Source organism: Sebastes fasciatus, chromosome 2 (genome assembly GCF_043250625.1).
Source record: "Sebastes fasciatus isolate fSebFas1 chromosome 2, fSebFas1.pri, whole genome shotgun sequence".
Classification (NCBI taxonomy): Eukaryota; Metazoa; Chordata; class Actinopteri; order Perciformes; family Sebastidae; genus Sebastes; species Sebastes fasciatus.
This window is the reverse complement of record NC_133796.1, coordinates 36949217-36975962: the sequence shown is the minus strand read 5'-3', so window position 1 is coordinate 36975962 and position 26746 is coordinate 36949217. Positions and strand designations below refer to the sequence as shown.

The following is a 26746-nucleotide window of genomic DNA, read 5'->3' as shown; positions in this document are numbered from 1 at the left end:
CTGGAAGAGCACAAATGTGACAGACGGCAATAATTAAATCTGACTCAAGATTTCAACGCATTAATCTGATCATTATATTAAAGATAAACTCAATGCACAACCCAGAATGTGACCTAATGTTGCTGTATTTTACAGTAAAATGATTATACCATTATAAACAAAAATTAGGGCTGTTAATCTATTAAAATATTTAATTGTGATGTCAGTGTGCTGACTTGACTATGACTTGCCCCAAACTGCATGTGATTATCATAAAGTGGGCATGTCTGTAAAGGGGAGACTCGTGGGTACCCATAGAACCCATTTTCATTCACATATCTTAAGGTCAGAGGTCAAGGGACCCCTTTATAGTATAAACCTTATACTCTCTCTTCAATTAAAAAAAATATAAGCTGAACATTTGGGTGTGATAACCGAGCAACGGTTTTGGATGTTTGAATTATGGATCATTGATGACATGTGGCTGTTTGCGGTCCGACCTTAAAATATGCAAGATAAAATTTTTTTTTTTTTACAAAATTGACCTTTAACCTGATCTAGAATGCATTTTGGGCTATCATAAAGAAAGGGTGAGATTGTAGGGGTTGATAGGAGTGTGACAAAAAAAAGGTCTGACAGTGCCCCCATTAGGCCGGTTTTAAAATGTTAACTAGAAAAAGGTTGAAGTTATGTTTATGAGAGCAGTCTTCAATCACAGATTCATTTAGTGCGGCTGTAAAGTGTTAATGGTGAAATGCTATCAATTCTACATTTTAATTTAAACTTCAAGGAGTCCAAACACTTTGTTTTTATTTCTCAGAGACAAAGAATTGACGCAGAGAAATGAACTAACGAAATCCACACACTGCCTTTAATACTGTACATTAAATACAGATTCCACTTTTTTTTTTATATAGATGGTCAACGGCAAATCCTTTTTCTGCCTTATGATTTCCATAAGTTAAGAAGCAAATGTAATAGCATATTTCAGTTTCTCTCTTTTGTATTTAAATTATCTTGGAGCAAAATCAAAAGTTTTTAGGTCCCATATAAATAGGAATGATATAGAAAAAAGTGCAAAAACTGAGAATTCCCATCCATTTTATGAAGCAGAAATAGTGAGGGCATATATTGTTCAGTTCGAACTCCTTTAACCTCTGAGTTGAGAGGCACATTCCTTACCATCTCAGCTAAAGACTGCAAAAGCAAATACTGTATAACATCCTTTTCATTTGAAATTTCCAATGAAGATACATTAAAACATGGCGCCATCTGCAGGCTGAAGTACGTTATTATCCTTGAGAACCACCTAGATGCCACCTCTTACCGAAACATCTTCAAGAATGAGAGCTTTTCTTCCAATTAGCACAGATTGGAATCAATATATTGCAGAAGGTTTAACTGGGATTTGCAAACCTTATTATCCCGCTTCCATTTTTCAAGCAAAACCTAGAAAAAAAAAACGAGTCTGACAATCATAACTTCTTAATTGTTAGATAACAAGAGGTCCTGCATTTGACTGATAAGTTGAGGGGCAAAAGTATCTACAGTTGTACTGTTGTGACGTTTCAAACCTAATTCTTTGGGGGGCGTTAGGAGCCAGATTCTACAGGATATGAATCCTGATCACTCACCTTTAACCACATTAAAAGTTTCCTACACTTTTATTTTGTCCTACTTATCTGTGGTCTTCAGATCAGAGTTTGTCTGTGTGAGTGTGCATGACTGTGGGGTACTCTTGTGATCAGACTGGATCAGACAGATTCAGGGCTGACGGCGCTCCCTCTTGGTGAGCAGGTAACACTGGATGGTTCTTAGTCGATCTTTGGCGGGGGCGAACTCTGGCTGCAGCTTCAAAGTAGACTCGTACCAGCGCATGGCTTTCTCAAACTCCTCCTGTCGACGACAAACACAACAACCACGTCACCGTAAGGACACATGACTGGCATCACTGCCTGATAAATGCCTTTGACTTTTTGTTTGCAGTGGATAAACTTGAGGAGCTGAGCAGTGGCTCATGTCACTACAAGCAAACAAATAATGATCAAACAGTGTCAGGAAATGTGACTGTAGCCATTACCATTGCTATATAGACGTTGGCGAGGGTAAAGTGGTTGACGACAAAGTGCGGGGCGATTTCTACCGCCATACGGGCGACTGTGAGAGCGTCCTCCCATAGCCGAGCGTTCTGGAAGATGTTGGCCAGGCTGATGAGGGGCACGTCCTGGTTCACAATTCAGGAGGCAGAAAATTATTATTTTCATAAACAGTTTAAACAGGGTTCCCACACATTTTTAACCAATGACTTTTCAATATGTTTTTCATAACATTTCCCCCATTTCCATGACTTCAAGTAGCTTATAATAGGTAAGTCTATAAAGCGATCATTAGGGCTGGGACGATTCATCTATCTCCCGATTCGATACTAGAACGATACTTGGGTGGCGATTCGATATGTATTGCGATTCTACAAGTATTATGATTCGATATTATGACTTATTGCGATTTTTGTTAACTTTTTTTTTAACACTAGACCATGAGAAAAAGTTGAATCATAAACTTCTATGGACTTTTACTTTGGAAAATATTTAAATTGATACGGTAAAAATGTTTGATTTTCAGCATGTATGTAGTCAAAGATGTCCTGACCTGATTTTTTCCAGCAACTCAAAAATCAAAGACTAGAAACATTTCCCACACAAATTAGTGGTAGTATCTTTTTAATTATAGGGGACATGTAATATTTTATACTTCTGGTGAATATAATTCAATCAATCTTATTTCCATATATGTATTTTGTATATAGTTCCTTTTGTTAACACCTTATTCTGAAAACCGGACGTAGTCACACGTGTATACTTCCGCTAACTTTGCCAAGTCTGTTGCTAGCTCTCCCTTCAGCTCCGTTCTCTTTATCCATCCATGGTCAGCTCCATCGGGGCCGTTTGAATGCATTTAACATAAATGTCAGTATATAGGTGCTCTACGGTTGTAGCGTCGGCCCATTTGACCACGGAGATGAGAGTGACGACGCACGTTACCGCAATACGATAACATTTCCTGTCCGTGACAGAGTTAGCATGCAGCTTTAGCCGTGAGGTCTAGCTCTGCTTTTCCTGACAATGTGTGAAACCCAAAGTGTTTCCATACTTTACTAGATGTGTAGTGTTTACCACGCTGGATTTAACATGCGAGGGTGCAGGTCGTATCCACACAGACCCTCCGCTGTTTTGTACTTCCTTGTTTTGGCCAAGGCCTATGGAAAGGAAGCTGGGTCACGGGCGGACATGGGTCTTGGGGTGTGGGGTATGACACATGCGCAGTGTAACTGAAGCTGCGGTCGTGCGTTGCGATTGGCTCAACTTCGGTGAGTGCAGGCGAGATTTTACTGCGCATGTGTTATACCCCCGGAGATATGATGCGTGACCCAGCCTCCTTTCTATAGGCCTCGATTTTGGCTTGCTGCAGTTTGTTTTGGTTGAAGGATACAGAACGGATATGATGTCACGTTACTCAGACTACAACAATAAAAGCTCTAACTTCCTTCTTTTTTTCCCCCACCCCTAGCGATCATAGGGTGCAGTAATGAGGCTCTTGGATCTCCAGTGTGCTATGCCCAACAGGGACTACATATTTGTTACACCACCTATCCCAGGGCATAGCACAGTAGAGTAAGAGCCTCATTATTGCATCCATATTCTTTTATTTTCACTAATCTTGCATTGGCTTAAAATGAAATATTAAATTAAATTAATGAATTAATTAATTTCAAACCATTTCCAGGCCCAGAAAACAATTTTTCTAATTTCATAACTTTTCCAGGAATTTCCTGACCGTGGGGAACCCTGTTTAAAACAATCCTTTGTTTAGTGGAAGCACCAGGTGGGTGAGCTGTTGGGAACAGTTGATGTCTAACTTGCCTTCATGTGATGGGGGGCGTAGTTGAGGGCCTGTCGCAGGCAGTCGATGGCTCTCTTGCCTTGACCTTTCACCCTCCAGTACAGTGCAGCCATGCTGGATAGCACCCATGATGTCTGATTCTGCAGTCAGGGATGAGGGAGAGGGATGAATGTACAATTTAAGTCTATAGTAATTGGTTGTGTGTAGTAGTAGTGGGGTGTTAAAATGGCTCTGGTGTTACTTCATAATTATGCACAGCAATGACACTTCAAATCCTTGCTAATATTTTTTTCCTGCAGTTGCACCTTGAATGTGTTTTATTCACATTGCTACAATTTACAGCAACATATCACAAATAATAAGCTCAATGCATCTTTATATTTCAGAAAAGCTTTTGCTACAATCTACTTCTTGGCATTTCGCCATTTCCTCAGTGAGAAAAACCCGTCTTTAATGGCTGTGATTATGTCATTTTCTAAAAAAACCTACATTCAGAAAAACGGACGAGTCAGACAAATTGAGCTAACACAACCATATGGGTTTCAGTACAATGTAGTATTCTGAATAGCTGCAGCAGAGCTTTAAAGAGTTTGCTAATAAGCATGTGTTTAGGCGACTGGAAGCGTTTTCACATAGCACACAATTTAGTGTGTGTCATCTGATGCTTTCCAAGTCACATAAACATTAGTATTTTAATAGTAGTTAACTGTTGCAGGGTTTGGAGTTATTGTAGGAAGGAATGAAAAATGCAGAAAACAAAATGATCTGCCATCTGTCTTTGCAGTTGTACAGTCAGGTGAAATTCAAGATATCAAAACATCCATTGTTTGAATACAACAGTTTGTCTTTAACGAAGAGATGCGAGAGCCCTTACCTTCTCCAGTACTTTAGCGATGCGCGTTCCCACCTGCTCAAAGGACTGAGGGGAGAACTTATCTTTGCCGAGGTTCTGCAGGACCTGGGGGTTTAGACAAGAAGAGACACATGTGCCACTATTAACTAAGAAGCGGGGCTGTTCTGATTATTTAAAAAACAGTCTGTCAATTATGTCTTAACCCATCGGCTCTCGGTCTGACGACAGATAAACCTCTAAGGGGGTAAGGGGCTGTATTTCTGGGGTTCTGGTGTAACCAGCGGATACATCAGACTGTCAATACATCATCAAGAGTAGGCTCTCATGACCAAACCGCTTTGGGGGAAACCAATTCCATGTCCCAGACGGTAACAAAGTAAACAGAAGAAGTTGAAACATGTCTCCAAACCTCTACTTTAAACTAACCGGTAATAGTAATAACACTATGTCCAAGAGTTGCTGTGGAGTTGGTTGCACCAACAATAAATTAAAAAAAACGCTGATCTCCGATTAGTTCCCATGCCACGTCCTAACAAAAACGTAACAGAGGGTCTTTATGGCTCCAAACTATAGACCAGACCTGCATGGTGTCATCGCCGAGGCTGCGCTCCCGTTTGGGAGAAAGAAACTCGCCGTCACAGGAGGGAAAATGATGAAAAGCTGTTGTGTCGCGGGTTAACCGAGACTTTCACACATACAGTAGATTTGAGGTACATACGATACGTGAATATTCACTGTCAGTGAGGTAAATGGCTAAATGATGCTGGTGACAGTGACTAGCATGGCTATCTAACGTTAGCTTGAGTGGGCGGCCGCTGCCATGCATTATCTACCTGTTTCATGTCCTTTAACTCAACCTATCTTGGCTGTGAAACCTTTTTTTAGGTTCAGATGTTAACTACCCTGCTGGAACTGTTTGATTTTTTTGTGGTACCAAGCACAAGTTCTTTGAATTCTTTTCATTAGTTTGCACAAAGCTTCATATAATACATGCTTTATGTAAGTACACCTGTGGAACTGAAACTCCTGGATGAGAATATCAATATTTAGTTTTGATCGATGAACAACTGGTCTGTCATTCTGGTCGTTTAGTTACTTATTTAATTATTGTTGACATCTTTCAATAGAGCAACACAGTTAGTGGAACTCCTTACTGTTTAGGAAGAGTATGCATGTTAATTCTCGTAATCTATGGCTTCTGCCTCGGCCTACCTCACGCAGTTGGCTCTCTCCAGTGTAGTGGATGGCAGCACGATTGGCCACCCCTGCCAGGTGGTCGAGGGTGTGCATACTGGCAGCTAGGTTGGCGTTGCATAAAGGTTCAGCAGCTGGCTCCTGGAGTGGAGTGGCAAAGTCTATGTGCTCTGTGATGCTGAAAAAAAGAGACAGCAAAAAAAGGGGAAATCAAACATAAGACTAAAATTGTGATGCAAGAACATCAATGAGGCAGCAATGTTTTCTTTTTTTCCCTTTGTTTTCTATGTCTAAACACTAAACAGGTATTTGTTAAAACACTCCACACATTTCTACGGTATCTTAAAAGCTTTGTGGATATTAGTTTTCCAGTGGTTCTGTGAGCAAAATAGAAAACACATTGGAGCCGTCACTCCCAAAACTAACAGTGTGTACTACATGGTAGGGATATCACCATACCAGAAATTTAGTAGTTGACACCAATACCAGTGGAATTCCACAATTCTTGATGCTAATTCAATACCACGGTAATGTACTTCAACATACACTCCATCATTACGGTTTGCATACTGGTTTTTGTTAGGAAGTTTAACAGGTCATAATCCCCTCTCTATTATTATCCATTTTATAATATATATAACCTTTATTTATCTAGGAAGTCACATTGAGATTAAAACCTGAAATAATAATAAATAATTCTATGAAAACATCTCCTTGCAACTGTATTCATTCAAGTTTCTCGCCAAAAACTACATTTTACAAGATCACATTTGAACACATCATGATAATGTTAGAATTTACCTTCGCCCAATACTCATTTTTACTAAATAGAGCCGCATCAGAATGTAAATCAATATTACCTCCCATATTGAAATCGGCAGGACGAGAGCTAGTTAACGTTAGGCGTTACCAGCCAGTAAGCAGCTCTCGTCTTAACTAGCTCTCATCCTGCCGATTTCAAAATGGATTTGTTGTTCGCAATGTAGCATTATCAGGGAAAAATAGGATGCGTCCACTAGTTGCGTCAATAGTGAGTTTCCAAGTCCCAAACACATTGTCTATTGTCGGCGGCACGACGGGACGCTGTTCGTCTTGAGCCCTGACGGTATCTACGGTACTGTAGAAAAACGAGTACCGTCACGTTTTCAGAATTTTGGCATTGATTTGGTACCGAAAATAACGGTTCTCATGACATCCCTACTACATGGTCAATGTTTCAGTGCTAACTAAATTCACAGTTATATATATATATACAGTATATAACCTGTTATAATATAACATTAAATGAAAATGTGACCATGATCGGGACAGTGAGAGTCTTACTCAATGTTCTTGGCAGAAACAGCCAACCAGGTGCTTGCTACAGTGGTAAGGTCTACCCTTCGTGTCCGCTGGCACTCCTCTGGCCCTGGCCAGCCAAGACTTGTGTAGTCCCTCCAGCGGCCTGCACGAAAACACAAGAAAAGACATGTCTCTCAGTTGAGTGAAGTCCTGCACCTCAGTGCCTTTCCTGTGCTCATGCTGGTGTGTGTTGTACCTGAAGGGCCAGGCGACGGGATGGTCGGCCCGCTTATCTCCAAGACAGAGTGTCCTCCCGGCAGCGACTCTCCGTTCTGGCCGTCATCAGAGCTGGCAACACTCTCTGTCCCATCCACCTTAGCCTTCCTGACCCGCTTTACCTGGAAGGTGATCTGATGAACAAAAAGGCACTCATGTTCAGTTCGGCTATACAAACTTCAGTCACATCAGTCCCCCAGATCTCACATACTTTGGTGACTATAACTCAGACATAATTCTGTGTTGTGAAAAGTCAGGGCATGTACACTTACCCACTCAGCTCCCTCGTCATCCTCACAGTTACCAAAGCAAGGCCCGCCACCGGCACGGGCTCCCATGACACGGTCATTCTTTAGCACCCGGATACCTCGCAGGTCCCCTCGTTTGCCTCCGACGTCCAGCGCTCCCTCAAAAGCTCCCATCAGGTCCTCCTTCAGCTGCCACTCCTCCTCCCCTTCCACTCCTCCACCACCAAACGGGGTGGCTATCTTAGCTGTTCCTGAGGCAGAGGGAGAAGCCCGCTGCTGTCCAGCAGCTTCACCTGACCCATTGCTGTCCAAGATAACCTCTGAAGAGTGTGTGAGGGGGATGGGTGGGGAATAAGAGAATAAATAAGAGTGGTGTTGAGCTACAGGAGCTATTAGCAAACTGTTCAGGACAGAAACACTATTGAGAATCTGATAAATATATTTTTACAGGGCAGCAAATGAAGCCAAGTGACACGTGGTCTAATTCTCAATGACATTTTGTCAGTCAGTCACTCCTCACTCAAGAAAATTACACCATTAGAGGACATCATTGACTGAATTAAGTACATTCTTGACTTGATTTCTTGCCACTGGAGGCGTCGTTAAATCATATTCTTACTCTCAAAAAGCAGGGAGTCCTCCATGGCGGTGATGGCTGGTGCGTCCTGCTTCTCTTCACTGCCCTCCCATTCCTCCAGCTGTATCCCAAGATCCTTCTCAGCCATGCAGGCAGCACCCTCTGGATAGACACAAGTTAAGTTTAGGCACACTTATTATACAAACCTTATCATGACAGTAGACCTGCAGCAGAAACATATTAGCTGAATGGAACAAATGTATTTATAATTGATCAGACTGATCAGACAAATGTGAAATGTATTCTCAAACACTGTTTCTCTATATCGGTAGATGGTAGAAGCCCCCTCTCTCCAGTGTATTTTGGCATTTCTATGATATTTCATATTCATTTGAGTCATTTCCTGTCAATGTTGATTAGCCTCACTGCTCACCAAAATTTCTTTTTGACTAATAACTTTATTTTGAGCTCAAAGTTAAAAAAAAAGGTTGTTGCTAAAATGGGAATGACGCATGACTATAGCTGAAGGTCATATGTCATCCTCTTCTTTGCATCTGAGCGACAAACCCATAAATGTGTTTGTTGATCTGTCTGCCAGGTTGTCTTTCTAGTTAGTTAGATAACTTAGTTATGTGTAGTTAGCTAGCCCAACTTATTGAATTAGCTAACGGAGGGTTTTCATTACATTTTTTATTTCCTCCACCTTAGTTTAGTGTGTGGTTTATTTTCACAATGGCATTTGTGTGTGCGGTGGAAATAAATTAACGGAAAGCAGCCGATCCTGCACACCGGTGTTGTGTCCGGCCACAGACGGATCATAGTTGCCTGCCATTTGAAAAGCAGTTTTGGGACGTTTTGGAGGTTTGTCTTGCCCACCAGCAAAAGCCGCTAACAGGTCTGGACGCCGGGGAGCGCATAACTTTCAGCCCAAGAGAAAACAAGAGAAAAGCCCCGTTAGAGAAATAAACAAATCACAGTGCAGCCTGGTGCAGTGTCGGGGCGAGAGAGGTCAGTGCTGGTCAACGGTGCACCACCAAAACATCCCAAAACTGCATTTCAATCGGCGGACTTTGCAACATGTCTATCCATCCTGCGTTGCGGCTCCTCGATGCAGCAGCAGCCAAACGGCCGCCTCGCCAAGAGCAGACGGTTTCTGGTTTCCATGGTAATGAATTACATCTGACTATTAACCACACCCCCATTCTCTGTTTGGGAAAAGAACGTTAACTGAAAAACAGGAAGTAACACTGGCTGTAGGGGGCTTGCATCAGTAAATTTGGAATAGAATGAATACTTGAACAATTAGCCCACTCTTATGTTGGAAATTATGCAATCATGATGTTATTACAGACAAGTTACTAAGGCAGTTTGGACCTTCACCTTTTTGACTATAAACATGGTTCTTATTACTACTCTTTCTCTGACCGATATAGTGGTTCAGACCATGAAAGCTTTTGCACTAGCTCTTTCCTGGGGACCAATCCTCTCCAGGACAGAAAGTGATGCATTTTATATTTCGACACACAGCAACGGTGTTTGTTTTTGTGGAACAAACAAATCCGTCCCTTCAGCTTCTCTCTCTACACTCTGCTGACTCCATTCTCTGTCTCAATTTACTCTAGCAAAGCTCGGATATTTTTCAACTTGGAAACTCTGGCTATTGCTGCGAAGACATTAGATCTGTGCACTTCATTACTGGATCCCACAAGCTGATAGGAGCCATGGGAGGCCCATGAGAACAGCTGTATGGGTGCAAGAGACACCCTGGATGGCTGGTTCACAACAACAGGCAAGTAGTCTTTTTTATTTTCCTATGCTGCAACATTTAACCCAGTAGGGCTGTTTCAGGATGGACACAGTTTTTAGAAGAGATAGGAAGAAGGTCGCAATGATGAGAACATGCTACGCCATGGATTATACCTCCCAACACCGTAGTATTGCGAAAATGTCGTTATTGTTGCAGCCCTGTATGGCTCTCTTTGTTGCACTGGCATGTTTTTATGTTGTTTGTTAGCTTGTCTCTAGGGATTGACATTACCATGATGTTGGGCTGTGGAGCTATTTCTCAAGGGCAGTAGTTAGGTACTAACCAAGACTCTATGCATGATGTTGTTTTTCCACAACCATTAAAAAGACTGTATTCGAAACCGCATTCTATACTAGTAGTACGTACTGATTTGGCCAAAATGTAGTATGTAGTATGCAGTATGCAAACAAAAGCAAAATCTACAGTATGCCAAAAATACTCGGATTTCATACTGATTTAGAACAAATCTCCAGTATGCCATCAGGTCAGTCTACCTTACCTACTGTATCCCACAATGCAAAGCACTGGAACGGTACAAGCTATGGTCACAAAAACAGAAAATTCTTTACGTTTTTCGTAGTTATTTCATCACTAAATTCACTCCTGAAATTTTTAAGGCGAGAAATCAACTGTGTATATTTTGAATGTTTACAGTTTTACATTATTAAATGACGAATCGAACATTTGCTCCAACATTTTTGGAGCTTAGAAGCTCCACAAACTGCCGTGACAGCTAGCTAGTACCTGTCGGTGTCACTACCTCACCAGCCGGACGGTCACGCTCAGTCACGCTCACAGACCGCTGTGAGCTAGCTGGAGCTCTCTAGAGACACCGGTCTCGTACACGAGGGGCTTTTATTTCTTTGTTAACAGATGGTTTGTTTAAATATCACAACATAAATGTCCTTTATAACATTAACAGGAACCTGTGATTATCTGCTTTTTTGGAATTGAAAAGCTCCACGATCACGAGAGTGATATCTGCTGAGACAACACGACCCTTTTTAACATTACTCTAATATTTTAAGGGATATCATTCCACTATTTTGCTGCTGTAACTGAAAAAGCAGTTTTGAGTACATTTTGTGAGCAATGTTTTACCGTCTCCCCTCGTTGATGATCCTGTTTGTCTTACTCCACTATGAGCTGTTAGAGTACATTGTTTTACCATGCAGCATCTTATAAAGTAAATAAACACTGGTCATGAACAAAAAAAATAAAATAAATCAAGTTGTATTTTTCGATAAAAATGCAATAGTGGTGCGAGTTTGTTTATTTGTACAGTGCTTTAAGAGCTTGTTTAAATGCTAAAACCTGGTCTAGCATACTGCAAAATAAAAAAATCGCTTTAACGGTTTCATACTGCATACTACTACGGAGGAACGCAGTATGCAGTGTGTACTGTATACTGCGTACGTCAGCAGTACGTAGTAGGCGGTTTCGAATACAGCCAGAGAGCCCAAATTATCACCATTTGTTTGACTGCAGCAAAATCCCTAACAGGATCAAACATGTGGGAGGAACTGCAGCAACCATAAAACTTAACATGAGAAAGGTTTGTGTATTTTTTTTTGTATATTTAAACCTTTGCCCTAACTTGAGGTGGGTGTGTGTTTTAAAAGTGCTTATGTGACCTCATGTACTCAGCGTGCTTTAAGGGAGCAATATTTAGCTTTGGAGAGTAAAATATAGACCCTTCTAAAATTGGCATCAGCTATTTTTTCTGCAGTGTAAATTATTGAGTGGCAAAATTTCTCCACTTCAAAGCACTTTTCTCTTTACTCCCACTGATATGAATAAAGAAGAAGGTGCAGTCTCTATTCACATCAGAAGCGCAACATACTACTTGTTTCTCACAGCTACTCCTGCAGCTTCGAGGGACAACATTGTCCTGCCCAGGCCCACAGCGCATGAGTGCATTTTAAGCCCATGGCTAATTTCCAGCTCAACACAGTTAGCTGATAGAGCTGGACAATTTAGCAAAAATAAAATATTATATTTGCTTATTTGTAAACCATAAAGAAATGGTTTTACAAAAGATTTTGTATAATCAGAACAATAAATGCCATCATTTTTAGTAATGTCTTAGACTAAATGAAACTAAATACAAATTTAGAGATGAAATAATAGGTTGACAAGATGTCAAATCAATCAGAACATGGGGTACATTATATGTAAACTGTTCGCAATGTATGAATTTGTTATTTTCCAATATGAAATTAAGGCAAGAATTAGTGTCCCTGGTCTGTCCATCCGTCTATTACACAGCTATCTTTTAGGGGTGTAACGATACATCAATTCAATGATCAACGATCCAATATCATCGGTGCAAAATGAAAACATTGATACGAGATATGCCTTTATTTTGAAATTCCCATGGCATGTCTGCATCACCAATTTCAGTCCAAGCGACCTCCTTCCTTAAAGAGCCCAGTAATTAAATTGTCAAATCATATTTTAGTTGCTTTTTGTGAGTTTATATTAGTGCTGACTCGAATGCTTCGAAGCTTTGAAACTTCAACCGTTGCCATGGTATTCAACCTCCAAATCACTATTCGAATGCTTTATTTTATATTTTTTCTATATAAGTATGTAATAATAATGTATAAATCCCCAAATATCCCATGAAATAGAGAATAATCCCACACCATTAATAATCAGTTATATTTAACATTAATTATTATTAGTTATTCTCTGACGGATTTCGCTGTTTGTTGTGTGTAGAGGTGCGTGTTTGTACAGTTGTGCGTCATCAGCACTGTCCAGGGCACTGAAATGAGTGAGATGAAGTCAGACAGACAGAAGAACATGTCAGCCTGCTGCGCCGCGCTGCTACGCGAAGCTTCGAATATTTCTCAACGAAGCTTCGAAGCCCAAAAAATGGTATTCGGGACAGCCCTAGTTTACATAAATGTAACTGATTCTGTTAAATGGGCATACCATATTGTCTCATACCGATCGCATGCCACTGAATGAACTGAATCAAAATTGTATCGTAGCAGACGTTGTGATATCAGCAAATATCGTATCGTTGTCCAAAGAATCAATATAATATTGTGTCGTGATGAAACTGGTGATTTACACCCCTACTATCTTCATGTTACAGCTCAGATTTTGAAAAAAAATTGTGGAAATGATGATTATCACTGTCCTGTCCTTGCTCTGTCCAAATGCTACAGCTTCTTTGCCTAAACACAGCCTAATGATGCAATTGTTAGGCCTTCAAAAACCATGAAAAATCTTTAAAATCTACCCTTCACTTTGGTGTAGCTCCCTAACAGTGTCTCCAAATCCGTAAATGTTATCCCACATTAGTGCTGATGTTTTGAAACTTTATCTCAGTTCACAGTTTGAAAAATCAGAGAGTGTACCATTATCAGTAGTAAAATTCCAAGGAAAAAATCCATCACGCTTAAGAGAGGGAGTAAAATAAGTCTATGTGTGCATTGGATTCACTTACGTGAGCAGGGCTGTCGGTGTGAAAGATTGTAAAGGAAGGGGTAGAACTGCAGACAACGCAGCAGAGGTAGGCTGGTGCGACACTGTTCACAGCCAGCAAAGGATGAGAAGGAAGAGGAGGAGGAAAGGGCCTTCACCAGGATGTGGCGGAACAAGGCCAGAGCACCTGTCACATTGCCCTGGGCCAACTGCACGGTCACCAGGCTGAGCAGGGTGTGGGGCTGAGGGAGGAGAGCAAAACAAAACAAAACAGGGGAAACTTAGCTGACGGGTAAGAAACTAAAACACTCAACTTTAGCAGATATACTGTATGTACCTTCTAGAAACAGAATAAATATATACATGCATTTTTTTCTAAAACTTCAGTTTGTAGTGTATATTACCATTCCCTACTACACTTTACCAGCTCCAGTTCTTACATAAATCCAGCGTATCCTGGATTGTGATATCATCAACAAGCATTGTAAAGAAGCCCCTTTTACCTCTACAAGTCCCTGTTTTTTTGATGGCTTGATTTAACAAGATGTTGGAAATGTTTCTAACAATTTTAATCCACGCTGACTCGATATCATCTTGCAGATCCTGCACATTTTTTCCTGCTTTAAATCTTCCCAAGTCACTCTTTTGGGTTGAAATGTGGAGAATCAGCAGGCCGAAGGAGAGGACTAAATTCATATTCATGTTCCTGGAACCACCCTGAGATAATGAGGGCTTTGTAACATGGTTTAATATACTGCTGGGTGCCTAAAACTGACAAAGGGTACAGTGAGTGGCCATTAAAATTTGTGCTTAGTCAGCAAAGTTTGGACAAATGTTGCTCTACTGGTAGTCAGGGCAGGGCATTTTTTTGTGACAACTTGTACTGCTGGTAATGTTTTTGGACAAAGTATACTTTGTTCCAGACACATGTCAAATAAAAGCTAAAATGAACTTACATCACTTTGTACAGTCCAAAACATATTAGCCAACAATTCTGTTTTATCAACATTCAAGCCAATAATGCCCTCCTCGCTCCTGGATATGTCCTTCCACCTATGAGATCCAACATGAATGTGGATCTCTGAGTATATAATGCATTGCTGATATTAAATATAAACAGTTCTGCATGAATACTATGTGGTGAACTAGCAGAATTGGGATAGTTTTTGGGCTAACCTACTCAATAACAATCTGTTTACACTGCAACGGTATTAGTAAGGTTTTATCACTACCGCTTCGAGGTTAAGCTTCGACCGTTGCCATGATAATCAACCTTCAAATAAGTATTTGAATGCTTTTTTTTTTTTATCTATATACACACACAAGTATGTAATAATAAAGTATAAATCCTAAAATAGCATATGAAAAAAGGAATAATCCCACAACATTATTCATATTCAACATTAATCATTAGTAGTTATTCTTAGACGGATACCGCTGTTTGTTATGTGTAGAGGTGCGTGTGTTTACAGTAGTGCGGCAGCGGCACTGAAACAGGGGAGATGGAGACAGACAGAAAGAAGAACATGTCAGTCTGCTGCGCCATGCCGCAAAGCTTTGAATATTTTTCGCCGAAGCTTTGAAACCCAAAAAGTGGTATGCAGGACAGCCCTGCTACCATTACACCAATAGCGGTTAAACTTGTATACTACGTTGAAGTCATGTGACTGACTATCTGAAAGAACTGCTTGTTTTTTTTTTATCAACAAACACGTGTAGTCTGTGTACCTAAAAAAGTGGCCAAAACGGAAAAGTAAATGTAACACAGTGTATGTGTGCAACACTAAGAGGGTAAAACCCAGCAGGTTATAGCACCGATGTGTTTTTACCTCTGATGCGTTGAAAGCCACTGCTAGTTCCAGCAGTGTTTGTGAGTGGGTGGTCAAGCCGTGGTGTAGCAGCAGGTTAGCAGCGTTGGTGAGAGGCAAGTGGCGGTGGGAAGGCGGGGCTGAGCTCAACACTTGGCGCAGGCACTGCAGGGCGTGGCTGCCGTTGCCTTTGGCCCGCCAGAATAGAGCTGCCTCATTGTGGATCTGCCAGCGGGGTACAATGGCCTATATATATACAAAAAAAAAAAAAATCAATGACTTAAGATGGGTTCAGACTATTGCCATTGGGAGCAAGTTAGAGCAATTAGATGTGATTCATAATCAAATCTGAAATTTAATCGAGACTTTTTCTCAACAACAAGACAACTCTAGTTTGAGTGTGTGAGCATCGCCTCACTAAAGGGTAGAGATGTCCCGAGCACATCCTCAGTACCGGTATTGGGCTCGATCCTGGCATATTTTACTGGACCTGTATATCTGCTAAAATAAAACTGATCAAAATCTGCCTAAATAAATATTGGTTGTTGTTGGGTTTATGTGCTCTCTTCAAGTGGGTGTCTGTACTCTGCCAAACATCGTTTATGGAGGTACAAGAAGCATCACTCTGTCACACCACAGTACAACCACGAGTGTGAGTGTTTTTGTAGTCCCAACAACTTCACCAGAGTGATACATCTTCTCTCTAGTGGATCGCATCACATCAATTTCAGGAGTCACCGTCTCCCAGTTAAGCTTTCCTTAATATCATATTTATAATTAAAGCTTATCAACTTAACAGTTTTGAACCAGGGCCTTCAGTATTTGGATCAAGTGGCTTTTGAATTGTGTCAGATTTAATAATTTCGGCATAGATTCAAGCACAGAATCAGACTCAGTATCGGAGATGATATTAAAGAACTCGGATTGGTACTGGGGCCAAAAAAATTTAATCGAGACATCCCTACTAAAAAGGTAAATTTATATTCAATCATTAAAGACACAAAACATGTTGCCACATGCCACTCTCTACAGATTTAGACTTCCATCCATTTCACACTAGGTAGTGAGATACATTATTGTGCTACGAGAGCAGAGGAGTGAGGGGCCCTCTTACTTGTTTCATAGCTTGAGCTATTCTGGAGCCAATCTGATCCAGCGTCCATCCTCCACTACGTAACTGAAGTATCTGTAATCATACATAGTTATATCAATGATTGAATATTCTTTTGCACAGTTCTACATACCATAGACAACACTCGTACACTAATACAGACATACAGAGTAAGGGCATAGTTAGTCTGTAAACATAATGCACATGGCACGCATCCATCTCTTTTATTTCCCTATTCAAATCACACACACACATATCTAAATAATCAGGCAGACAGATACCTGGGAGGCAAAGGAATCTGGCAGCATCTTTTCCTCCAGAGGCCAGTCTAGTGAGACAGGCAGGAGGTCTGGATATGGTTGGGGTACGGGACCACAGTTTGGCAGTTCTACCGTCAGAGGACTGCTGCTCCCATAGAGGAGAATTGCCACCGGGCTGAATATACACAATTAGACACATTACACTCATTTCAAGTCATTTGAATCATTATGTAGTAAGTTTTAATATGCAACTCTGGAGGCAAAATCCGACTCTTTTCTCAATTGAATTCAAATTCAGTATTCTTTGCTTTGGTGTGTGCTGCAGTTTTGATGATCATTCTGAGGAGCCTCGAACTCAAATGGAACGCAACTGTACCCACAAATCACCCCCATCAAGGAATGTGTACTGACCTGAGGCCCTGTGTTTCAGGTGGAATGTAATAAGTTGGCAGCAGGTGAGCAGGGGGAACACTTGGGTACTCTTGGGCACAATCAGTCCTCTGAGGCCACAACATCCCCTGTATGTCCTACAAAACAATTGCATGGAAATTGAAATTTATTTCAGTCCGTAAATAATTACGCAAACAACTTGTACATGCAAACAACTTGTACATGTAATTACAACAAAACAGTACAAAACAATGTCACATTAGAAAGACTATTTTTCTACAGACCAAAAAGGTGTAGGCTGAAGCTACAGTTTATTGCACCAACACTTTTTACAAAACACTACCTGTTTTGATGTAATAACACATGCCATTCTGATCAGACATTTTTTTAAATATTTTTCAATTAAATTACCAAGAGTATACAGGTCAGCTAAATGAAAATTGCAGGAATTTTGTAATTGTTGGTACCCTGTAGGGCTGCACAATTAATTGAAATCTTATCGAAATCACAATATGACCTACTGCAATTTTCAAATCGTAGGACGAGGAGGAAATCGTAATATTTGTTTAAGGTGAAATGTGTGTCAAAATACCATTTTACATTAAATATTGTGGTGCTGCAGAGATGTCCTGGGATACACATCATATTCTACAAACTTAAGAAAACGTCTTTATTTGGTACAGATCTACGGAAAAATCACACCATAATCATTTTAATGTGTTTTTCAATGAAAATGAGAATAATGCTGTAAAAATGATCATAACCTCTAATATTGAAAATTATATCGCAACTGCAATATCAGTCAAAATAATCGCAATTAAGTATTTTTTAAAAATCGTGCAGCCCTAGTCCCCTGCTACTTTTTCTTTAATAATTATAGACTGTCCTCATCCAGCTGTTTTTCTACAGTAGTATTAATTTGTTTAGCAGGTCCAGTGTGGTCTCTGAATTGTGTTGCATTAGCATTGCAGAGATATCATTTTTCCTTTTGATTTTAATTTGACGGTGTACTCTGCAGTCACTGAGCTGACCTACAAAAAAAAGAATTTAAAACATAAACAAAAAGCAATGAAATGTAGTTGTCTGTCTTGCCTGTGTGTAATCCTGATGGCCGCCCCAGAGGGCAGCAGCAGGGTCCTGGTCTCCGGACACAGAGGGGTGGAGCTGGGGGCTGGCTGCCGTCTGGTTCGGGTTGCGCTCTGACACAAGCGCCACGCTGGAAGCCACTGACACCTCCTCCCCAAACTATGAACGGAAAGAGAAACAGAAAGAACTGAGAAACAGAAACTGAAGGGACATTTTAGTATACTCCCCCGTTTGTTTGCTTTTGTTGATAAATATCTACTAACACTGACAGCTTCGTTTCATAACAAAATGGAATTTCAGGAAAAACCTTGGACTAATAATGACCAAGTACATTGAAATATCTCAAAGACTCACTTGGACATAGTGTACATGCTCAAACAGATCGCCACGGTGATAGCGAACAGGCAGGTCAAAGGGGCAGTAGAGGCTGCGCTGCTGCTGACCCAGCCGACACATCTGATGGTTCCCTGGAGCACATAACACACAATACTTAGGTGCTGCTCTATACTGCCACATCAAGGTATGTGTATGTAGCAATATGCATGAATATCAAAGCTAGATTTATGTGACGACACATCTTTTCAAACAACTCACACAGTAAGCTTGTTTACTCTTGCCTCTCATGAGTTCCATACAATCACATTTATCTCGACTCTACAGCATTGCTACTTCTGTTCTGTGAAGCCAATGGTAAATTGATATATATATCACTTTAAAGCCGAGCACCTGTCTGATCATCTTACTTCTTTTTCATAATTATCAATATGTGCATTTATCTAGCATACGACATGCTAAATCACAGCCAGCGCAAGTCAACACATTCTTTCTTGACCAGCTAAAGCAATTAGCTTTTCTTTACTTAAGAATATAATATACTCTACATTAGGGGTGGGCGATATGTTTTATAAATAATAATCAGTCAATTAAATCTGTGCATTCCGATAGGCATTGAGACAACAGTCGGAGAAATACGTAGCATGCTCTAAAAAGAGAAAAGTAGACGACAAAAACAGAGCTATTTAAGCAGAATGGTCAGACTCTTACATGTTCATTCTTCTCATGGGCAGTTCAAAACCAGTATGTCTCAGAGACCGTGGCGATTATTAAAAGCAGAAACGTCTTTTTTGAAGTGGAGGCTGGCATCTTCTATCACATTTCCGACCTCAACATGTATAAACCCTCTTTGGCGCTTCACTTCCTCAGCTCTCTCCAGGCTTTTTCCTTGTTCCCCGCTTCCCTCAAGATACAAACCACACACCTCATAAGCACATCAATGCTCATACGCCACACACACACTCTTCCAGGAGAGTGTGTCTCTGGGAGGGAGAGAGCCGCGGGAGAAGCGAAATGCCAAAGCGAGTGTCATGCTGGCGGCTTAAAAAATGACAATTAATATTTATACTCGATGTTGATGATATAGTCATTTACTACATCCCACGTAGAACAAGCCGCAATACAACCCGTATGTTCAATATATCGCCTACCCCTACTCTACGTACAAAATCCAAAAAGTAATATATTCACCTCAAGATTGTTATAAGTGTTTTCAGTTCTATGTGCATGGCATCTTACCAAGTTGGGCTTCCTTGGCCATCTGGGTCTCATGGATAATGTTGCGCAGGATCTGCTCTTCCTGCAGCAGCTTGTGTTTGTCCAGTGCCTCCTGCTGGCGGAGGTAGTGGTCATGTTGCTTCTGGTACTCCTTCAGTTCATTCAGCGTCCGCTGCAGGGATCTAAAAATATAGTAAAATGAGGAAGGCATATATACAAGACAGGCAGAAATGCATAGCAGGGAAACAAAGCATATCATGTGACCACACTACAACTATGTTAAAGACTTGGTATCTGCGCAATATCCACTCTGCATTCTTGAGTAAAACACAGACTCTCTGCCAGCTCCAGGGACTTTTCTTTTACTTACATACTCTGACTGCCCCATTGAGGAGTCTAAGAGCAAGGAACATTTCCCTACAGGGAAAAGTGTTTTGGTTTTACTTGGTATCATTAAAAATCCCCTACATTTTCATGAAACCTTAGACCAACCGATCTTTGCTTAAACAGAAATATTGTGGACAGTCCCAGGTACGCTAAACCGCTTATGTTTTTCAGATCTACCATTGTCATTTTTCAAGGATTTTTTTAAACTGAACAGTGAAAAGAAAGAGGGAAAAAATGTCTTCTGAGATAACCTAACCCAGGATCAGTTATTGTTGGTGCCTCGCAGTTGCGTACAATGGGACATGTTTGGAAATGTCTAGATATCATAGTGAATATCCTGACCAATCAAAGTGTGTATGTATGTACGAGTGCTTGCCTACCTGTGCTGGGCTTCCAGGCGCTGCTCCAGCTTTTGCTGACAGAGCACAGCGTGCTTCCTCCTCAGCGCCTGCTCGAAGCCTGGCTGGGCCTGCAGTGCCTGCTCGTAACACAGCACTGAGTGGTTGTATTCCCCAAGCATCTGGTCAGACAGCGATAGAAGAGGAGACAAACAATATAGCAGAGGTCAAACAGTGATCTGTTTCATGTAGAAAAAAAAAATAACTGAACAGACTAAACATATGTAGAGTACCACACACAGCTGGAATAAAGCTTTGGGGACTCAAATGTAAGTGTTAGTTAAATAAGAGTTTAGTAAAATGCAGGTGATTCGATTAATTCCCTACAAATACAAAAATCTTAATTTATACACTCTACCTTTACATTCAGAAAATAGCATCTTCTATATATACTGTACACTGACCAGTAAGAAAAGAAGTTGCTGACAGCTGAATTCTGTCTCATTTGTGTTATGGGAACCCTGAAACTCAACTCATGAGATCATTATCAACACATTTGCCACCACTTTAGGTAAGCATCACTCTCCTGTGAGCTACTCTAGCAATACTGTAGTAGGAGTTTAGTTAGCTAAGTCTCAATTACCTATGTATTTCTTACCAAACACTTAAATAATTAGCAATGGTAGGTAAGGACAGGTGGGCAGCAAAGTTGAAAGGAAGAAAATAAAAGTATTTCTCCATTTGTCCAATGCAACATTGCTCTACCAATATATCTAATCAATGCTAGAGTTCACTGGATATTTATACTTTTAAATAGTTCAACATGGAGGACTTAAATTATCTTGCTTTGTAAGTATTTACTTTAACATATGCACACACAGTATCGAGCTGATGCAAGAGATCCTGTGATCCTGTTGAACAAACAGTTAACTAGATGGTAAGTCTGCGGTTTAATTACGCAAGTGTCTACTGCGGTGGAATATTTTTTTCTTTAACTTACAGCATAAATGTTGCCTAAGGTGTAGTGGCTGGTGAAGAGGTCTGACGTAAGGTCCAGGGCGGCATGGGCCAGGATAGCAGCATCAGCTGAGAAATGGGCGCGGTGCAGGATGTTGGCCATGTTGACCAGGGCTACATCCTTGTGCTGCCTACAAGTACAACACACACACACACACACACACACACACACACACACACACACACACACACACACACACACACACAGCATGAGAATGTGAACACCTGTGAGCAGTCTCATGCAATAAACAGTATATAGTATTGCAGAGGCCTTCTGACCAGCCCGACATTACCTTGGGGAGAAATGCAGAGCGCGCACCACACAGTCCACTGCCCTCTGAGGCTCGTTCTTCATACGCCAGTAAAATGACGCCATGTTGTACAGAACCCAGGACGATGAGTTCTGCAAAACAGTAATCATAAAGATGTGCACACTTTTAACTGCTTCGAAGGACTGCTAACTGTTAGGCCTCTATGGAATCTTTGTTTTTCCCCAACATAGTTTTGCTGCATTGAATCTTGGTCACATGTCTAATTACTCTGACTTGCTTGTACTCTGTGTCTGGGCTTGTCCTGACAATGGCTGTTTCTTCAAAATGATGGTTTCAACATTAACCCATCTTTTCTGATGCTGACTGAGCGGAAGGCAGATAAAGACACATGCATACAGTAGGGGTGTAAGAAAATATTGATACACGAGTATCGCAATATTATGTTTTGCAATACTGTATCGATTCTCTAATTAACCTCTTAAAAATGCGCAGTAGACCCGGTTGCTATTCTGTCTTTCAGAGGTTGTAGCGGGCTCAGTTTTAATCCATTGGTACCAATCATGTCATACTTACATGTTGCGAAGGAGGCTAAGTAACGCTACAAAGTTACGCTCAATTTTGGCAAGGAAAAACTGGCATGGCCATTTCCAAAGGGGTCCCTTGGCTTCTGACTTCAAGATATGTGAATGAAAATGGGTTCTTTGGGTACCAACGAGTCTCCCCTTTACAGACATGCCCACTTTATGATAATACCCTGCAGTTTTTGAATGCAGTACAAATGTGTTAAATTCACCTATTCTAAAAATGGTGTGTTTGAATATTTCTGCATACTGGGGTCCCTAAATTACAATTACAGTCTTGGAATTACATAAATTGTGTATCACTGGAAAGCTGATACTCTTGTGGATCAAATGAGTCCAATTGTATTCATGTGTATTGAAGTTAGTCCCCATAGTAGTCATTTTACATAGTGACTTATTTTTTTACTCAAATTTATACATATGGTTGTGTGTTATTTAGGCAAATGCATATACAAAAAATCTTAAAAATACAGGTCTGCTCCCCATTTGCAGATATTTTGTATTCTCCATGCTTTACCAGGCTTCTTCTGAATCAGTTTTTTTTTTCTTTTCTATGCACATTCCATGCTTTTGTCCAATATCTGCAAAGGGGATAACAAATGTCTTTAATATTTGTATAGTTCAGTGAGGCAAAGTTGTACAGGCAGACCTTACCCTCAGTAACCCTTGATGGATGCGATGGCCCACCTCATCGACACTGCGGCCCAGCTTATGAGACAATGAACTAAAAATTGGATCCTCCTTAGAAAGCAGCGGGGAGGTCAAGTTTGCCCTCTCCTGCACACCCTGGAACAGACAGAAGGGAAGTTACAGTTCACTTACTTGGAATTTGGGAATTTTAGCATGTGATCGGTCACACAAAGGCTACATCTCTGTTGTCTACATAATAAGCAGAGCACATATAATCTCACCTGACAGCAGGACTAACAGAAATTTTAGGTAAACAGCATACCAACTTCCAAAGCACACACTTATCTGCAACTATATTCAAATAAATATAATGTACTGGTGAACGCCCACTGGATTCTTAACCTGATAAAGCAATAAATGGCTGACTGAATGAAATGTGGTGAAGTCATCGGGGTTTTCCACTCTGACGGCAACAAAATATCAACTTTATTTATTGTTACTTGCCCACGAAAACACCGCTGCCCTTTAATCTTTACCCAATGGCCTCATTTATAAAAATGTTGTTGGACTTGAATGCAACCTTAAGATACAATCAAGTTGGTCTTGAGATCCAAAAACACAGATTACAGTGATTTGCATATCTCCACAGTGACATTTTTTTATTGCTAAAAGGGTCACGGAATATAAATGTCAAGATGAAAGATTCACATTTAAACATCATACAAACAACCTTGTAGATAAACTGCAACAGAAGCTTAGCTTTTTGCACAGAAACAAAACCAGTTTCCCTCTGAGCACCTCTTCTTTTTAGCTCTACATTATTGGGATGTAATTTATCGACATGCAGCTGCCTCCACTCTAGCCTTTAGATTACATTTCCCATTAGGCTCTTAGGGTCATTACTGGCGATAATTACAAGACTCACCACTGCATTTCATTTGATAAGGTTGACTGGGCTTCTCGTTCTGAGAAACTTAATAAACTTCAGTCTTCATAAATCTGCAAAGTCTTTGTCAGAAAATGGCCAGCTTTATATCTTCTCTTTGGTGCTCTTGAATTCTGTCCATGCTGAACTTGCTTTAGTGACTAGCTGATGCTTCATTAACCCTGTACCAGAACTGATCTAAATAAGACTGCTTTTGCTGTTAGCGCATGGAATAATAGGACAAAACTGCAAAGCCACCAACAAAGCAAAACACTTATATTCACACTTCAAGACCATCTTTGATAATCATCCCATATCTGTCTAAGACTGACTTAACTGTGAGCCCATTTTCTGGTTGTAAACTATTCTCTCCTGTATGTCTCTGTTCTTACATTATTTAAATAATTTCCCACTGACACTGTAAACAGAGCGTCGCTGCAAAATGTCAGTCAATACTTTTACACATAGTTACAGCATCCCTTCTCTCAAAAACAGAGGTTTAAGTTGGCGTACTTATTCTAACAAAATATTCATTGGGTGATGAAAGCAACCTAGACGGTACTCTCATTATCATGAATCATTCCCTTCTTGTTCCATTTCTGAGCAAACTATTGACAAGTCTGACCTCTACTCACCCTGAGATGCTGGAAGGCATGGATGCTATAAGGTAGTTCAAACACTTTCGCACAGTCAGGCTTTTCCAGATCTGGGGGAAGAGCTGACCGGGAATCCACATAGTCTTCAAGGCTATAGGAGGAGAGCAGGATAAAATCTCTTTAAGATGACATTTCATCATAATCATAGAGAGACACTAAACACAACAAAAACATTGTAGAGATAAAAAGAATGTTGGCAATTACGTGTTTTATTGAGGAGAGCTTACCTTATGTCTTTGCTTTCCAGGGAAATATAAGTACCATCATACAGGTCCAGGTCTCCCAGGGGTACCTTAGCCATGACACAGTCTGCATCCTCTTTGTAGTGTCTCTGCTCCAGCCCTGTGTCTCTGTCCTCGTTCTCCTCAATGTGAATCTTCTGCGCCACCAGCTGCTTCTGCTCAACAATAACCAAGGACAATCAATCAATGAGGACTAGTGAGCACAAGAAATGGACAGTTGACAGTTACAATGAATAAAGTAAAAGAAAATGCTCTCTTTTCCCACATAATTGAGATACAGTTTCCTCTTGTCTGCACAAATTAATCGGAAGGCAAAAGACTGTTGTTAGATTAAAGATTAACCAGAAAAGGGAAACCCAAAGAGAAACACACTTTGACAAACATCTTTGCACATGACGCTGACAAAGTGAAACCCACACACCTCCAGCTTCTTGAGGTAGTTAACACGAGTCTCTTGCCTCATAAAGATCACAACGTCATGTGGATGCTTCAGATTCAAAGGCGAGTCAACCTGAAATGAAAACAGTGCGTTAAAGGTCCCATATTATGCTCATTTTCAGGTTCATACTTGTATTTGGTGTTTCTACTAGAACATGTTTACATGCTGTAATGTTAAAAAAAAACTTTATTTTCCTCATACTGTCAGCCTGAATATGCCTGTATGTCTGAAACGCTCTATTTTAGTATAATTTAACAGAATTGCAACAGAATTGGATCCAAAGCTTGGTTCCATGTGTACTTCCTGTCAGCTGATGACATTCACAACCACTGCAACCAGGATATAAACTGGGACTCATTTAGGATGTTTACGAATATGGGCTGTGTGTATCTTCCTGTGGATTGAGTGTTTCTATACTTTCACAGTATTTATATAGGACTTAAGCCTGCTTTATAATAAAAAAACATGAAAATCTCACTTTTTTATAATATGGGACCTTTAAGGACAGCAATAGAGTTAAAACACTCAGGTCAGTCCCAGTGAGTGCAAAACACATTAAACCATTTTAATTAATCTAAGGATATGACAGTAGATTCAAGTTCTATTGTTGGAAATAGTCTATCCAACTCTAATTTCAGATGTTTACATTGCAAACTCAGCCTATTAGAGCCCCTAAACCTGTCACATAAACATTAACATCTTTATCTTTAGCCAAGGCCTATGGAAAGGAGGTTGGGTCACGCGTCATCAACACGTCACATCTCAAGGGTATTACACATGCGCAGTAAAATCTGGCCTGAAATTCAGCCAATCGCAACGCATGACCGCAGCTACAGTCACACTGCGCATGCGTCATACCCCTATCCCAAGACCAGTGACCCAACCTCCTTCAACAGGCCTCGTCTTCAGCTAAATGAAGGGAACCGTTGGCTGGCAGTTATCACCAACCGCCATTAACGTTATCTCCCACATAATAAATAGGCAGTTTCCACCGCGGGCGTTGCCATGGTACTGTAATATATACTGGTCATCTTGACCTCAGACAGATAACGTCAAATGTGAGGTAGCTAGTGTGAGCTAACCGACTGAGCCGAACTAGATGATCTATTAATGCTACTTCCTCACTGTGTGTAACGTTACCGAAGCTGTCAAACGACGTCTTGTTGAGATCAAATGATCTCCTAAAAGTACGTTGTCAACCCCCATAACAACCCGTTACCGTTAATGCTAACGACTCTAGCTTGACGAGCTAGCCTCCTAACGTCAGCGGGTCAATGAGCTGGCGCTATACTGTCATACTTGTTGTTGGATCTTCCCGTCCTCTGTGACAACCCAGTGTGTCGTAGCTCCTCCGGAGTCCACTATCAGTATGCAGAGAAGGATGAAAAGCTTCCCCCGAAACGACGTTTTTCGCGGATAGTTGACACGACAGGGCAGAGACTCAGGACAGGTCTTCCTGAGGTCCGCCATTTTTCCTGTCTCATTTTGCTCTGTGGAGTA

General features: G+C 40.7%; 1 protein-coding gene across 1 annotated transcript; it reads right to left on the bottom strand.

Moving 5' to 3' along the window:
- Positions 1-828: 828 nt before the first annotated feature.
- On the bottom strand, positions 829-26746 carry ttc17 (tetratricopeptide repeat domain 17). Its single transcript, XM_074622524.1, has 25 exons — positions 26546-26746; positions 25229-25318; positions 24793-24962; positions 24545-24656; positions 23009-23140; positions 21795-21904; positions 21485-21632; positions 20527-20666; positions 19781-19941; positions 18563-18675; positions 18215-18367; positions 17144-17259; positions 16754-16907; positions 16476-16547; positions 15383-15607; positions 13576-13795; positions 8351-8470; positions 7756-8051; positions 7464-7617; positions 7250-7370; positions 5945-6104; positions 4754-4837; positions 3900-4019; positions 2060-2203; positions 829-1875 (listed from the first exon to the last, which is right to left on the bottom strand). Exons 1-25 carry the CDS (start codon positions 26714-26716, stop codon positions 1744-1746), a joined length of 3618 nt encoding a protein of 1205 aa, XP_074478625.1. The 5' UTR covers positions 26717-26746; the 3' UTR covers positions 829-1743.